We start from the raw sequence: 14,555 nt of genomic DNA on the forward strand, positions 1-14,555 counted from the left end.
AAAAGGAAATTGTATTCCATCACAGTACACAAAGAAGACTGTGGAGGACACATCATTTGAAAGATAAGCTGCCAAGTCTAGGGGAGGCCATTCTAGGTTCGGGAAGAAAAGCAGAAATGGAAATATTCTCTACATTCAATTTTGTCCCATGAACTTCACATTACATACTTACAGTAAACCTCTTCTTTTTCTCTCTGTGTTCATCAGAGCTGGGGATGCTTACACTTGGACAGCTCTCCTTGTAGTCCATGGTATAATCCCTTTGAGTTTATTGCCTCAGAAGGACACGAAGAAGTGAGTCCAAAGAAACAGTCAGCAGAGGACAAACACAATTAGCTAATCCAAAACATAAAACCTCTTGAGGTAATGTTCAAACTCCATCATGCAACCTTAACCAACAGAAAAAAAAAAAAAAAAGAACTGATTAGCAAAATGATTTTAAAATACCTTGATTTGTCATTCCTGGCTCACAGAACCCATTTTATCCTTCTTCTTGCAGGAATTTAACTTTTGATCTTAAGTCTCAGCCCAGGTTAAAGACATAGTTTCTGTTATGTCCCTTTCAATAGCTAAATCGTCTACTTTCTTCTCTACTAAGAATTTTTGGGAGCATTTACAACCACGTTTCCTATGGACCAAGGGTTAACTCTCACCTGAAAGGACTCTATTGTGATGGACTGAGAGTAGAGTTTTCAAAGGGTGGTTTAAGTTCCTAGCATCAAGAGGAACTGCTGAAGCCTGCTTCCAATTGGGAACCTGTCTAGTAACCAATTCTTTACTCCCATTTTACAAATGAGACAACTGAGACACAGAGAGGTTAAGTGACTTGAAACAAGGCTGTCTGGCTCCCACCAGGTGACCTCTCTCTCAAGCTACAGCTGAAAGCCTGGGAGCAGTAATGGCTTCCAAACACTGTGAGAGGGGTGCTTCCCCATGTCCTGTTGCTTCTCTCACCTCTGCCCCCATCAGCTTAGTCAACAGTCCCTTTGTTCGAGTCCCTTCTACTCCAGTAAATGCACCAAGAATGACCCCAGAAAACTGACCCTCAAAAATGAAATGCATGTTTGATCAATATCCTGATAACATTACTATGGAGGGAGGGGAGGGGAAACTGACAATCTGGCACATACTGATACCAAGACCATTCAAACTTCCTGTCCCACGATGAAGTACAAGTGGTGAGCAAGGTGCCATAAGGTCAAGTATATGATGAAAATGTTGATTTCAAAAATAGTGACCTGGACTGTAGCTGCTTCTGACTGTCCCTGAGAATATACACAAAACAAATGACCAATTGAAAGCTGTGAATTCCCAAATAGATGAGTGGAAAATCTATGGCTGTTCTAAATGAGCCCTTTTCCCCTAACAGCTGCTAATCTGATACAACTAAAAATCAAGGCATGGTTTGATGACAAATGTTGCAGAACCAATTAAATATGCAACGCTGTAAAATCTCTTACGCTAACATGAGGGCAAGAGCTGGAAAAGTGAATGACCCTAAATCACAGATGCAGGCACTTGGGCAGATAAAGATGAGGCTTGCTTCTTGGAAGAAAAGCAATGACAAACCTAAACAGCATATTAAAAAGCAGAGACATTACTTTGCCAAAAAAGGTCCATATAATCAAAGCTATGGTTTTTCCAGTAGTCATGTATGGATGTGAGAGTTGGACCATAAAGAAAGCTGAGCACCGAAGAATTGATGCTTTTGAACTGTGGTGTTGGAGAAGACTGTTGAGGGTCCCTTGGACAGCAAGGAGATCAAACAAGCCAATCCTAAAGGAAATCAACCCTGAATATTCATTGGAAGGACTGATGCTGAAGCTCCAATACTTTGGCCACCTGATGCATAGAGCTGATTCATTGGAAAAGACCCTAATGCTGGGAATGACTGAAGGCAGGAGGTGAAGGGACAACAGAGAATGAGATGGTTGATGGCATCACCAACTCAATGGACATGAGCTTGAGCAAGCTCTGGGAGACGGTAAAGGACAGGGAAGTCTGGCATGCTGCAGTCCACGGGGTCGCAAAGAGTCAGACACGACCAAGCAACTGAACAACAAGGGTGTTTAACTCCACATTTGGCCAAATATCTCAGCTGAAAGTAGCGACTTGCCCTCTGAGGAGACACGGCCTCCTAACTCCCCTCCCATAAGCCCTTTCAAATTGTTTCATGATTTCTCTTTGCCCCACCATCCCTCACTGCCTCCTAATGGGAATTACATGCCAAATGAGCCCAGAAAGAAGTTCAAAGCCTACTCTGAGAGATCAACTTGACACCAAAAAATGCGCAGAATCTCAACAATTTTACCAGGAGTCTGATATGAGAGTACATTCACGGTAATCTAAACATAAGATTACTGTGGCCCTAGACATACCCACACGTGCACCCCATCACACTTTCTCCAGACCTTACTTAAGAAGTACCTGCAGCCATTCACAAGGGTGACTGGCCACTGGGAAAGAGAAGAGTGAGGATTTTCCAAAGGTTACCAGACACTAGCTCTGAAGTGACTCTAGTCCCAGGAGACCTAAAACATAGCCCTCCAGTCAGAGCACCCATCTCACTCCAGAGAGCAGGTGAGAGATAAAGTCAACCCTGGTATCTATCGCATGGTGGGTCCAATGGGAGCACTGGCCTGTCCTGTGGTTATTTTCCTAGTCCTAGAATTTTAGTGGAAATAGATACACTTAGTCACTGGCCAGATAACTACACTGGCTCCCTGTTCTGTGTCATAAAATCCATTATGGAAAAAAAGGTGAAAGAATCCTTGGACCTCTCCCCCGTCTCCCCACTAAGAAAGCAAATCGAAAACTACACCACATCCCTGGAGAAGCTCAGAAACCAGTGCCACTGTCAAAAACCTGAAGGATACAGGGGTGTTGATTCCTACTACATTCACATTTACGGGTCTGTTTACCTGGCCCAAAGATCTTAGGGCACGACTATGGATGACTCTAAATTTAATCAGATGGTGATGCCAATGGGATGTTTTTGCTGGAGAAAACTAGCACAACCCTTGACATCCGGTAAGCAATGACTGACCAGGCAGAGGGTAAGGGGAACAGAAAGTAAGTACTAGAAGAAAAAGAGGAATGATGAGCCATTTGAGCCAGAGAACTAGCTACAGATACAGAGACTACAGCGGCTACATTTTATTTTCGTTTTTTTCTATCACCTTACGTGAAGAACACTAGCAGGGACTCCACGTGGGAGCATGAATGAACTGGCTGAAGTGACTACAGGACCTTGAGTTTCCTGAGTTAGGAACAGAAGCTTTATGCACCAAGTGTGAGCGAATGCTAAGGAACAGAAAAAGGAAGACTGCACTGACGTTCTCTGTTTTCCTTTTCAGACTCCACCCTGCTCCACACCACACTCCATAACCTAGGACAGTGACCACCACAGCCCACACCGCACAGGTTCCCTGGCCCTCTGGCTGCTGGCTGATTTAATCCAGAGAGGCACTGGCAGGACATGGGGTGGAAAGAAGGGGATCAGGACATGCATCTCCTCACCCTGCTCCTTCCTGGGCAGGCTGTGGCATGGCCGCTGCTATGTTCCTCTCTCTCTTAAGGCCGAAGCTCCTGTTGGGAGATCCTTTCTTCCAGGACCACAGCTCTTATGGGGATGAAATGCACAATTTTCTACCTTGAGTCCTTACATAAGTTTAAATGATAGGAGTTCCAATTTTCTAATCTAGCAGATGAAGCTAGCAACACCTACTTCACAAGGTTGTTTTAAGGATTTGCGATGATGAAACCTAGCACTGTTCAGTCAGTCAGTAAACTGGATCAAACACATTACAATTTGCTTCAAATGAATTTATATTTCCTCATTCAACAAATACTTATTAAGCTTTCATTGTGCACTAAGCAACACAAAGACTAAGAGAAAACTATACCTGCAAGGAACTTGACTAATGGGGAAGAATGATAAGCAATACAGAATTTATGATAGTTGGTTATACAGAATTTATGACAGTTGGTTAAGTATGATTTTAGATGTATGCATGGTACACTCTGCTGCTAAGTCGCTTCAGTCATATCCGACTCTGTGCAACCCCATAGACGGCAGCCCACCAGGCCCCGCTGTCCCTGGGATTCTCCAGGCAAGAACACTGGAGTGGGTTGCCATTTCCTCCTTCAATGCATGAAAGTGAAAAGCGAAAGTGAAGCCGCTCAGTCGTGTCTGACTCTTAGCGACCCCATGGACTGCAGCCCACCAGGCTCCTCCGTCCATGGGATTTTCCAGGCAAGAGTACTGGAGTGGGGTGCCATTGCCTTCTCCATGGTACACTCTGAGAACACACAAAAGGGACATGCACGCAGATCATCATGGATCCTCAGGAAATCCACCAGGGATTTCCCTGGTGGTCCAGTGGCTAAGACTCTGAGCTCCCAATAGAGGGGGCCCAGGTTTGATCCCTGGTAAGGGAACCAGGTCCCACGTGTCACAACCAAGAGTTCCCATGCTGCAACTAAAGATCCCTGTGCAGCCAAATAAATAATTTTATTTTGCAAATTATAAAGCCAGGCAGGTATGGGAACAGATGTTTGAAAGATATCACACTTGTCTGCCTCAATTTTCTCTGGAAAAAGGAGTTAGAATAATGAAATTATTGCTGTGAAGAAATCATACAAAGATCAAATCATTTGTCCATGCTAGTATCCAGCAAACACGTGATTCCAACTCAAATCTGTGACTCCCCAAATATATATGTATTCATTTGCTATACCATACTGGCTCTCCTTAAGCTGAGTTGAACCTGCAACCTAACAATATTTAATATTTAGTGTCTAAGCAAGATTATAACCCAGACTGTGCTTTACATGTGTTAACCTGATTGCTCCTCACAACAGTTCCACTGAGAGGAAACCAAGGAAAAACCGAAGCATAAAAAAATGAAGTAACCTCCTGAGGCGGTGGAGTAAGGATTAGAGCCAGCAGTGGTCTGACTTCAGGACCATTATCTTTTAGATCACATACCTCGACAACACATGTATGCTCTGAAGAGCCCTCTGGGAAGCAATGAAGAAGGTTCATGGACATGTTTTTAAATGGTCAGAAGCAAAATTTTGAAAAAGCAATCTTGCTATGACTGTATACTTAAGGTATATTTATTCTGTAAAACTGAAGCAATTAAAATTCTGAAGCAATTAAAAATCTAATGGCCAGGCAGCTCAATAAAATGGAGTGAGGAAAGGACTGATATAAGAATCTCACTCTAGGCACGTCCCTGGCAGTCCAGGGGTTAAAACTCTGTGCTTCCACTGCCAAGAGGTGTGGGTTCCATCCCTGATCTGGGAGCTAAGATCCTGCTGCACGGTGCAGCCAGATAATAATAATATTAATAGGGAAAAATGGATGTTGGGTACATGGGTACTTCTGTACTACTATCTTTGTTACAATTTTGTAAGTTAAAAAAAAACTATTCTAAAATTAAAAGTTTAATTAAAAAAAGGAATCCCACACTAAGAAAGAGAAGAACAAAGAGCCATGTGTTCACATGAGAATCAAAGTTGGAACTCTGGGGCAGGTTCAGAGGTATGGAGGGCCTCTCAAAGAGGAACAGAAAAACAGTCTGCCTTCGTTCTGCTGGAGAGTCACAAGATCATCCTGCAGACTGGTTCCCAGGGGCAGCTGGCTTGCCTAAGGGAGGTCACATGGTTCTAAGGAGACTGAGTTTAGATGTGTGTGTGAAGTCTCTCAGTCAATTTCCACTCTGGGATCCTATGGACTGCAATCTGCCAGGCTCCTCTGTCCATGGGATTTTCCAAGCAAGAATACTGGAGTGGGTAGCCATTCCCTTCTCCAGGGGAACTTCCCAACCCAGGGATCAAACCCGTGTCTCCTGTGTGTCCTGCATTGGCAGGCGGATTCTTGTACCACGGAGCCACCTGGGAAGCCCTGACACCATGAATGAACTCAGACACGTTCAACGTAACAAAACAAAGTGGGTCAGATAAGAAAAGAATTTTCAGAGGATCTTAGGGGCGAGAATGCTTTGCCAAGATACTGTCACAGCTAGTAAATGTTGTATGTATGGTGGTTCTCAACAGGGGACATCTGTCAACGAATGGAGACATGTTTGGTTGTCATAGTTTGGGGGGCTGCTAGTGGCTACAGGTCAAGGATGATGCCATGCATCCTGCATTGCTCCTACAACAGAAAGTTACCTGGTACCCCTCCCCAACAAAATTAACAAATAAGTAACGATAATAAATAAAAGGGACGTCCCTGGCAATCCAGTGGTTAAGACTCTGCACTTCCAAAGCAGGGGATGCAGGTTTAATCCCTAGTCAAGGAACTAAAATCTCACATGCTGGGCAGCATGGCCAGGGAAAAAAAAAAAAAAATTACCTGGTCCACAATGTCAATACTGTTAAGGTTGAGAAAGTAACGTTTATTGAGTGCTAGCACCAGGCACTGTTTCAAGTGTTCACATCCAACACATAGCTTACTTCTCACAGCAACCCAAGAAGTCAAGGGTCATTATTCCTATTTTACAGATGAAGAAACTGAGGCTACCAGGTCCACATCCTCACAGAGCTCTGGGTGGCAGCACTGTGATGTGAACACGGCTCTCACCAACAGCCCAGTGTGCACACGCCGCCTCTCAATTTCTTACACTTCTGCTGCACACATCCCTTCTAAATCACATTTGGAGGCAAAGCAATGGAGCACCAAGTGCCCATTAACCACGGAGTTACAGAAAGAGAGCCGCACACAGGAAAAGCAGCTTTCAACTCTGCCACCAGGAGGCGACAGGGAGTGCTGCTGAGACCATCACCCTCAACATTTAATCAAAAGCCTGGTACAGAGCGGGCTGTGAGTGGGGGTGGTCCCATCACTAGGGCAATCAAGAGCTAAATTATGAAATCAAGAAAATACCAAAATAGATCTTATCATAGGATTTTTTTTGAGCATTAATAAATTCAATTTTTTAAAAATATTGGCCCTGTGAGACTTAGAAAATGAACTTACGGTTGCAGGGGGAAGGGATAGTTAGGGAGTTTGGGATGGTCATATACACACTGCTACAGTTAAAATGCACAACCAACAAAGATCTACTGTATAGCACATGGAACTCTGCTCAATGTTATGTGCCAGCCTGGATGGGAGGGGGATTTGGGGGAGAATGGATATCTGTATATGTATGGCTTAGTCCCTTCCCTGTCCACCTGAAACTATCACATCGTTAATCGGCTATACTCCCAATACCAAATGTTTTTGGTGTTAAAAAAATAAACAAAAACTTAAAAAAAAATTGGGCCTACGAAAAGCAAAAATATGAAAAAAGATGAAATTTCATGATAGAAAACTCCAAATTCAAGTTATATTAAAAATGTTGGATAAATATTGATTAAAATAGACAGATACTAATTAAGACTTGTTTTCCCCCTTCACCATGTTCACCTTTTTGTCCACTGTATGCAATTATTGGCCTGGATTGTGTCCATCTTTGTTTCAGACAGCAGGAAAAAAAAAAAAAAAAAAACACAGCTCATAAGAAAGTCAGAAGATTCTTCTGCTTTTCCCTCTACAATACAAGCAGAGCCCTTCTTAACTCATTTCTTCCACAATCACAGAGACTGTTCAGTATTGACTAATGGGGCCTACCCAAAATTACAAGGTAGGTGCATTCGTAACTATCAGCATCCACTCAACTCAACACGGCAGAGAGGGGTCAGTGATTCATACTAAAGCACAAAGGGAATTTAATAATGATCCTGTTTCGAGCAGAAGGAGCAGGCCTGGAGGACCTACAGGTTTTCTTCATCAGCAGGAACATGACTGGACACTGTGTGTTTGGAAACAAGGATCCTAAGGAGGGAACTGACAGAGATGGTGAAGGAAGAGAAAAGAGAAAATTCAGGCAGACCCTGGGCATGGCTTGGGGACTGGTATGAGAATTGCTCTGGGGAAGGGGGATTTACCTAGAGAATTCAAGAAAAATAATTGGGGGATGAGGGCAGGAATTACTCCTGAGAAGGCTATAAGTCAAGTGGGTAGGTCTGCTTTTAAACTATATTAAAAGCAGCTTCCTAGGACATTCTTACCCCAAGCCAACTGGTTACTTCATTGAAAGTTTACATAAGAGTATATAATCTAAATCTGTTTACTTCCCCCTCACAGACTACCAGCTCCAAATATATTGGAAATGTTTCAACAGAAACAAAGCACCTCTTTGTCACATCTATAAACTAAGTTCATTGCAGAAGAACTGAAAAATCTAACAGGATCCGCCAATGAAAGATACATAGTAACCTCCCCAGCCTAACACATGATGAATCAGTTACAACTTTTCCTGTTTTCCTACTTTATTCTAATTCCCACCCCACCCTCCTCTTTGATTTCGCTCTCATTCTGTAATCACAAAACAGTCCTAGTTTTCCTTACTGCAACTCTTATTTGAGACACCTTTTATCCTGATTCTGGATAAAGAACAGTGATACAAGAATCAGAAATAAAGTTTGTGCACAATATCCAATGTGTGGACACAATATAGAATAGTCTGCACCCAGCAATTTGATAGGAGTGTTCCAGAATCTGGACAAAAGTTACATTAATTTGTTGGTTTTCTGAAAACTGGCTGCATTTTATTAGACACTTAAGGAAGGGACTGAGTGAAGAGGCAGAAGTGACTGCTGACAATCCTTTGTTCTCCAGTATTAAAATCAAAACTGCTAGGATAAAGAGGAAGGCCTTAACCTCATGCCAACTAACATGTCCCTTCACTGGTTCCAGAAATGACAGGGCAAGGGTGTGAACTGCAGCAGCAATGCTCTGCTCTACCCTCATCAGCCTCCCAAAGCCACTATCTTGGGGTCCCCATCACGAGAACACCTGCCCTATTCTCAGCTTCCCATGCTTCTGCACTGTTGGGGGGAAGCACATTCCCACCCAGAACACTTCCAGAGATGATTCTCTGGGGGACTATGATCACTGGCAGGGAAATAGGTAGATGGGTGCCTATATGAGGCAAGAGAAAAGTGCAGGGGCAAGTGGCACGGAACCAGCAGTGGTAATAAAACACCGCAGGCCCTAGGAAAGCTAGGATACAGCTGCTTCTGACTGGGGAGGTTGGCAGAATTCAGATTAAAGAAGCACCAAAACTCCAAAAAAAAAAAAAAAAAACCACACAGGAAAACAAAAACCAACCAAAAAACCCCCCACAAAGACAAGGATAACCATCACATCTTAGAGTGTCCTGGGAGCACCTTCAGCTTTGTATCTCTTCTAATCTCATGTCAATCCATTCTTCCCACAGTAGCCAGAGCAATTTTTTAAAATCACTGTAAATCTGATAATTTCACTCCTTTCCTTAAACTCTTTCCATTGCTTCCCCCTGCCCTTAGAATAAAATCCAAACTCTGAATTACTGTCAACAGCCTACAAGCACCCATGTGACCTAACCACTTCCTACCTCTCCAGCTGCCTTGCACCAGGGTCCTTACCCCTGCAATCACTAGACTCCAATCAGAACAGCCTCTCCCCAAGGCTCACACTCACTGAGCATGTTCCCAACTCCGGTCTCTGGTCCCTGGGTCCCCTCTGCCTAGATGGAAGGCTTTCTCTTCAACCCTTCACATTGAGGCCTTTGTTCAAAGGTCACTTTCTCCTACAAGCCTTCACGATCACCCTAACTAAAGTGCTCCTTCCCCAAATGAATCTTCTGTCATCATCCTGGGCTTTCCATTTTAGCATTTACATCTAAGATAGCATGTGACTTGTTTATTGAGAAGCCCCAACTATAGTGCAAAATTTGTGACTTCTTTACCACCATCATGCACTCAGTAAACCCCAATATACATTAGTTGTTTATTCTTTCAACAAATGGGTGGAAAGAAACACTTGGGAATTGTAATTTGCTAAAGAATGTAAGTAAGATCTTCAAAGCAGCCACTGCCTCATTATTCCTTCATCAGTCTCCAGAATCACCCATTTCTCCCCTTTCACTAGATCAATTCTATTACCATACATACTAATATACTACAGTATCTTAATAAAATTTTCCTTAAAACATATAGATTTACTTAATTTAACAGATAGTTACACAGTGCTTACCAAGTGCCACAGATATATAATTAGTCTATGCTACAACTTTCAAATATTTGCATGAATGATTCTATCTGATAACACCTTTAACTAAGGCGTTTTATAAACAAAGAAGACTCAGGGTAAACACAGATGATTATACGGTGTGATAAAGGATACTTTACTCCAAAGCAAATATTTGCTTTCAAGGTTCTTTTTCTGACAGTAAAATTTCACTGGTTAGCACATTAGAAGAAATTTCCCAAAGACAAAATTTACAGTCAATTACAAATTTAAATTATAGTACACTTTCAATTTAAATTGTAGTATGTTTGCTTTAAATCCTGACCTCACACTAGCTGTTGTTAGTAAAGATGCAGATTTTTACCTTAAAGTTTTAACATTTCAAAAATTAGGTCTTAACCTAATCAAAAAAATGGGCAGCAGATCTAAACAGACATCTCTCCAAAGAAGACACACAGATGACTAATAAACACATGAAAAGATCCTCAATATCAATAATTATTAGAGAAATGCAAATCAAAGCTACAGTGAGGTATCACCTCACACTCGTCAGAATGGCCATCATCAAAAAATCGACAAAAAATAAATGCTGGAGAAGGTGTGGAGAAAAGGGAACCCTCCTACATTGTTAGTGGGAATGTAAATTGGTACATTATGGAGAACGGTATGGACGTTTCTTAAAAAACTACATATAGGACTTTCATATGATCCAGCAATCCCACTCGTGGGCATATATCTGGAGAAAACCATAATTCAAAAAGATAAATGCACTCCAATGTTCACTGCAACACTATTTACAATAGCTAAGACATGAAAGCAACCTAAATTCCAAGAGAGGAGTGAATAAAGATGTGGTACAAATACACAATGGAGTATTACTCAGCCATAAGGAAGAATGAAATAATGCCATTTGCAGCAATATGGATAGACCTAGAGACTGTCATACTGAGTGTAGTGAGACACAGAAAGACAAATATCATATCACCTGTATGTAAATCTATAAGAATGGTAGAAATGAATTTCTTTACAAAACAGAAAGAGTCACAGATATAGAAAACAAACCTATAGAAGGGAAGGGGGATAAACTGGGAGATTGGGAATGACATATATACACTACTATGTATAAAATAGATAACTAATAAGGACCTACTGTATAGCATAGGAACTCTACTCATTATTCTGTAAGGACCAATATGAGAAAAGAATCTAAAAAAGAGTAGATATATGTTATGTGAAACTGATTCACTTTGCTGTACACCTGAAACTAACAAAACACTGTAAATCAACTATACTCCAAAATAATTATTTTAAAAATCCACAAAAATTAGGACTTAACATATGTGTATTTTTTTTCCCTACCAACTCTTTCCTGTCAATAGAAACTACAGATTCATCCCAGCAATGGTAAAATAAATTTAGAAGATATTTGTAAGAAAATAAATTAGGCTAATGAGTGCCCGAGAATGGAAAAACTCCAGTTGAGGTTTGGGAGGCAAAAGAGAAGGAAAGAAAATTAAACTGCAGAAATGTCTACACAACTTCCGTAAATAAGATTTAATCTATTAGGAAAAAAAAAAAAATCACAGTAAAATAAAAGCAATCATTCAGCTAGAATATGTGCAAGGGCACGTTTATAATGAAATGAAGCAAAATATATGAAACCAAATGCTGACAGAAGACTTAATAAAACCGGAAGCTTCAACAACAGACAAATTCAAGAATCTTGTATCTATCACCTTTCTCTGAAGAATTTAAAAGCTTCTGGCATTTATCCTCTGTATATATCCAGAAAATAAACAACAAAAGAAGCACAAACATTTTATGAAACAATGAAGGAAAAGAAGGTAAACTGCTCTCTGCAGGTCAGAAAGAATGTTCAGTCTTCCAGCTCAGAAAACAAAGGGAGACAGTATTATTCATGTCAAGAGATGCAAATACAAAATACAGCTTAGGAATAACTCCTCACAAGAAAATCCAAAGCTGCAGATGGCTCCATGACTCTATCTTGTTCTAATGGTTTTCTGAGTGAGTCTGTGTATTTTTTTTTAAACTTGGGCCTGGCAGCCTACATGGGTGTTGGGTCTATTGCTCTCCCTTCCAAAAATCCAGACCTCAGTAACTTGCATTAAGAATTTTTCTAGAACTGAGCTTCCTTTGCCTTCTTCCTGGAGTGTCCATCTTGTAGAAATGATCGCTGAGGCTCAATATTTCATGATTTAAAGACCTATTAAGGTGAACTTTATTTTATTTTAAAAAGAGCTAAGTGGGTACATAGCTTGCTTTCCTCAAAAAAGTAACTAGAATTTGTGTGTACATGCTTCCTGTCCTCCAGGACCTTGTATGTACCAAAAAAGAAAAGACAAATGCCCAGAGAACTACAATCAGAGTGTGACAAGTTCTTTAAAAGTCATAAAAGTCTCTAGACTTCAGAGGCAGGAAACACATTTTCCAACTAAACCTATATAGGTATCTGCAGTAGCAGTAACATGTGAGAGGTTTTGAAGGCTGGGCACTTAGAAACAGCAGCAAAAGTCCTTGGGACAAACAGGTAACAGTCATATAGTCCCATTTGTCAGAATTCCTGCCCACCCAGAGGAAAAGACCTACTTATTAATAAAAAAAAGAAAGAGAAACTGTTGTGAGGCAACCCTGGAATTTTATAGGGAATCAACATCAAAGCCTTATTCTACTTTCACATTTACAAGTAAGTATAGGCTGGAAATCACTTTTCTTCTATGTGGGAGACACAGGCTGGAAAAGTGGATTTGAGATCGCATTACAGAGAACTCAGCGCCAGCCTTCTCACTCTGGATTTCATCCTGCAGGTGAGGATGTGAAGGCAAACGAGAAGGGAGCTAGTAGAGCTGAGTGTAGAGGGCGAAATGGAATCCAGGAGGACATGAAGACATGGGAACGTGGCAGCAATAGGAATGGCAGGACTGCAAAAAACTGACAAGAGAACTCAGTCAGTAGCTATTATCTGCACATGGAGCGCCAGGGAGAAGGAGGAATCAACACTACCTCCAGGTTTCGCTTCCCTGGTGGCTCAGGCAGTCAAGAATCTGCCTGCAATGTGGAGACCCAGGTTTGGCCCCTCGGTCAGGAAGATCCCCTGAAGAAGGAAATGGCAACCCACTCCAGTGTTCTTGCCTGGAGAATTCCATGGACAGAGGAGCCTGGTGGACTACAGTCCAAGAGGTCACAAAGAGCTGGACACGACTGAGTGGCTAACACAACAGGACAAATAACTAGAAATGGGGGAGGGTGGAACATGGCAAAATGAATGGTGAACTGGCTTAAGTAATTACTAGTCCTAGCTGGACACGCCGGCATGTGACCCTCCCTGGTGCCAGGCACTTCGGGAATAGCAGTGGACACAACTGGCAAGCACCCCTGTCCTCATGGAACTTACCATCTCGTGGCAGACAACAGATAACAGACAAGTAGACAGGCAACTATATATTACAGGAAGAGTAGGGCTGAATGGGATTTTAAACAGGAGGGTCTGACTGATACAGCAACATCTGAACAAATACCTACAGGTGAGGGAGTGGACTCGACAAGGAGCCAGGGGACAGTCAGCAAGCAACAGACCAGTATCTCCAAATAATTTCACTTCAGGACGCTTTTGAAGTTAGTAGCAATTGCAACGTATCTCTTTCATGACTGGGACTCAAGTCTGATTTCCTTGCGCTAGCATTTGGTAACTCTCTTACCCAACCAAGGAAACTTCACCAATAACACAATGATAATAAACTGCCTAGAAGGTCAATGTGTTCACACTGGCTGTTTACATTCCTTACATGAGAGAAAAGGGCTGTATAAAATAACAAAACTAAAGCGCTGTTAGAACATGTTTGTACAAAGCTGAAGACAATCATCTTGTTCTCAAAGCAATCATTGATGTGGCAACTCTGAGACTTGTGATTTAAATCAAAGGTGCTAAAGAATGATTATGAATCATGCAATTAAGCTATGAAGCAGGATGATGCTGAGAAAAATCATTCACAGCACCATAAAACTGTCAAAAATAAAAATAGTATTATCATCAACACCAGAAGTAATATCATCCTTTGATTTTATAATCTGCTTCTCAGCAGAGCTGAATTCTAGTCTAAGCCCTGTCACTTGCTGGTTTTGGATCTTTGGGTATGATTCTCATCTATGAAAGGCAGCCCATCTGATTTCTCAGACTCCTTTCAATACTGAGTTTCAACCTGGCAAATTAGGATTCTTATGATGATGGTTAGTTTATGTACTCTGGTTTACCTCATTTTGCAATGATATTATAAATAAGTACCCACCCAAAAGAGTATGACTTATAAGTTCTGTATAAAGTGAGATGAACTTCTTTTTGAGCACCAGAGTTTAGTGCTTAAAATGAGGCTAAGCTAAGCTGCTGCTAAGTCGCTTCAGTCGTGTCCGACTCTGTGTGACCCCACAGACGGCAGCCCACCAGGCTCCCCCGTCCCTGGGATTCTCCAGGCAA

General features: G+C 41.7%; 1 protein-coding gene across 5 annotated transcripts in view; it reads right to left on the reverse strand.

The window, feature by feature from the left end:
• Window positions 1-14,555, reverse strand: part of LOC102392047 (serine/threonine-protein kinase Sgk3) — a 120,766-nt gene that overhangs the window by 47,822 nt on the left and 58,389 nt on the right. For 4 of the 5 annotated variants that reach the window (XM_025265315.3, XM_025265316.3, XM_025265317.3 and 1 more), the window contains exon 2: window positions 173-389. The exons of the other annotated variant lie outside the window; for it this stretch is intronic. In XM_025265315.3, the coding sequence (XP_025121100.1) occupies window positions 173-250 (78 nt within the window). In that variant the 5' untranslated portion in view covers window positions 251-389. The remainder of the gene's footprint in view (window positions 1-172; window positions 390-14,555) is intronic. 5 annotated transcript variants of the gene reach the window in all.

The sequence above is a fragment of the Bubalus bubalis genome, chromosome 15 (assembly GCF_019923935.1).
Source record: "Bubalus bubalis isolate 160015118507 breed Murrah chromosome 15, NDDB_SH_1, whole genome shotgun sequence".
NCBI lineage: Eukaryota > Metazoa > Chordata > Mammalia > Artiodactyla > Bovidae > Bubalus > Bubalus bubalis.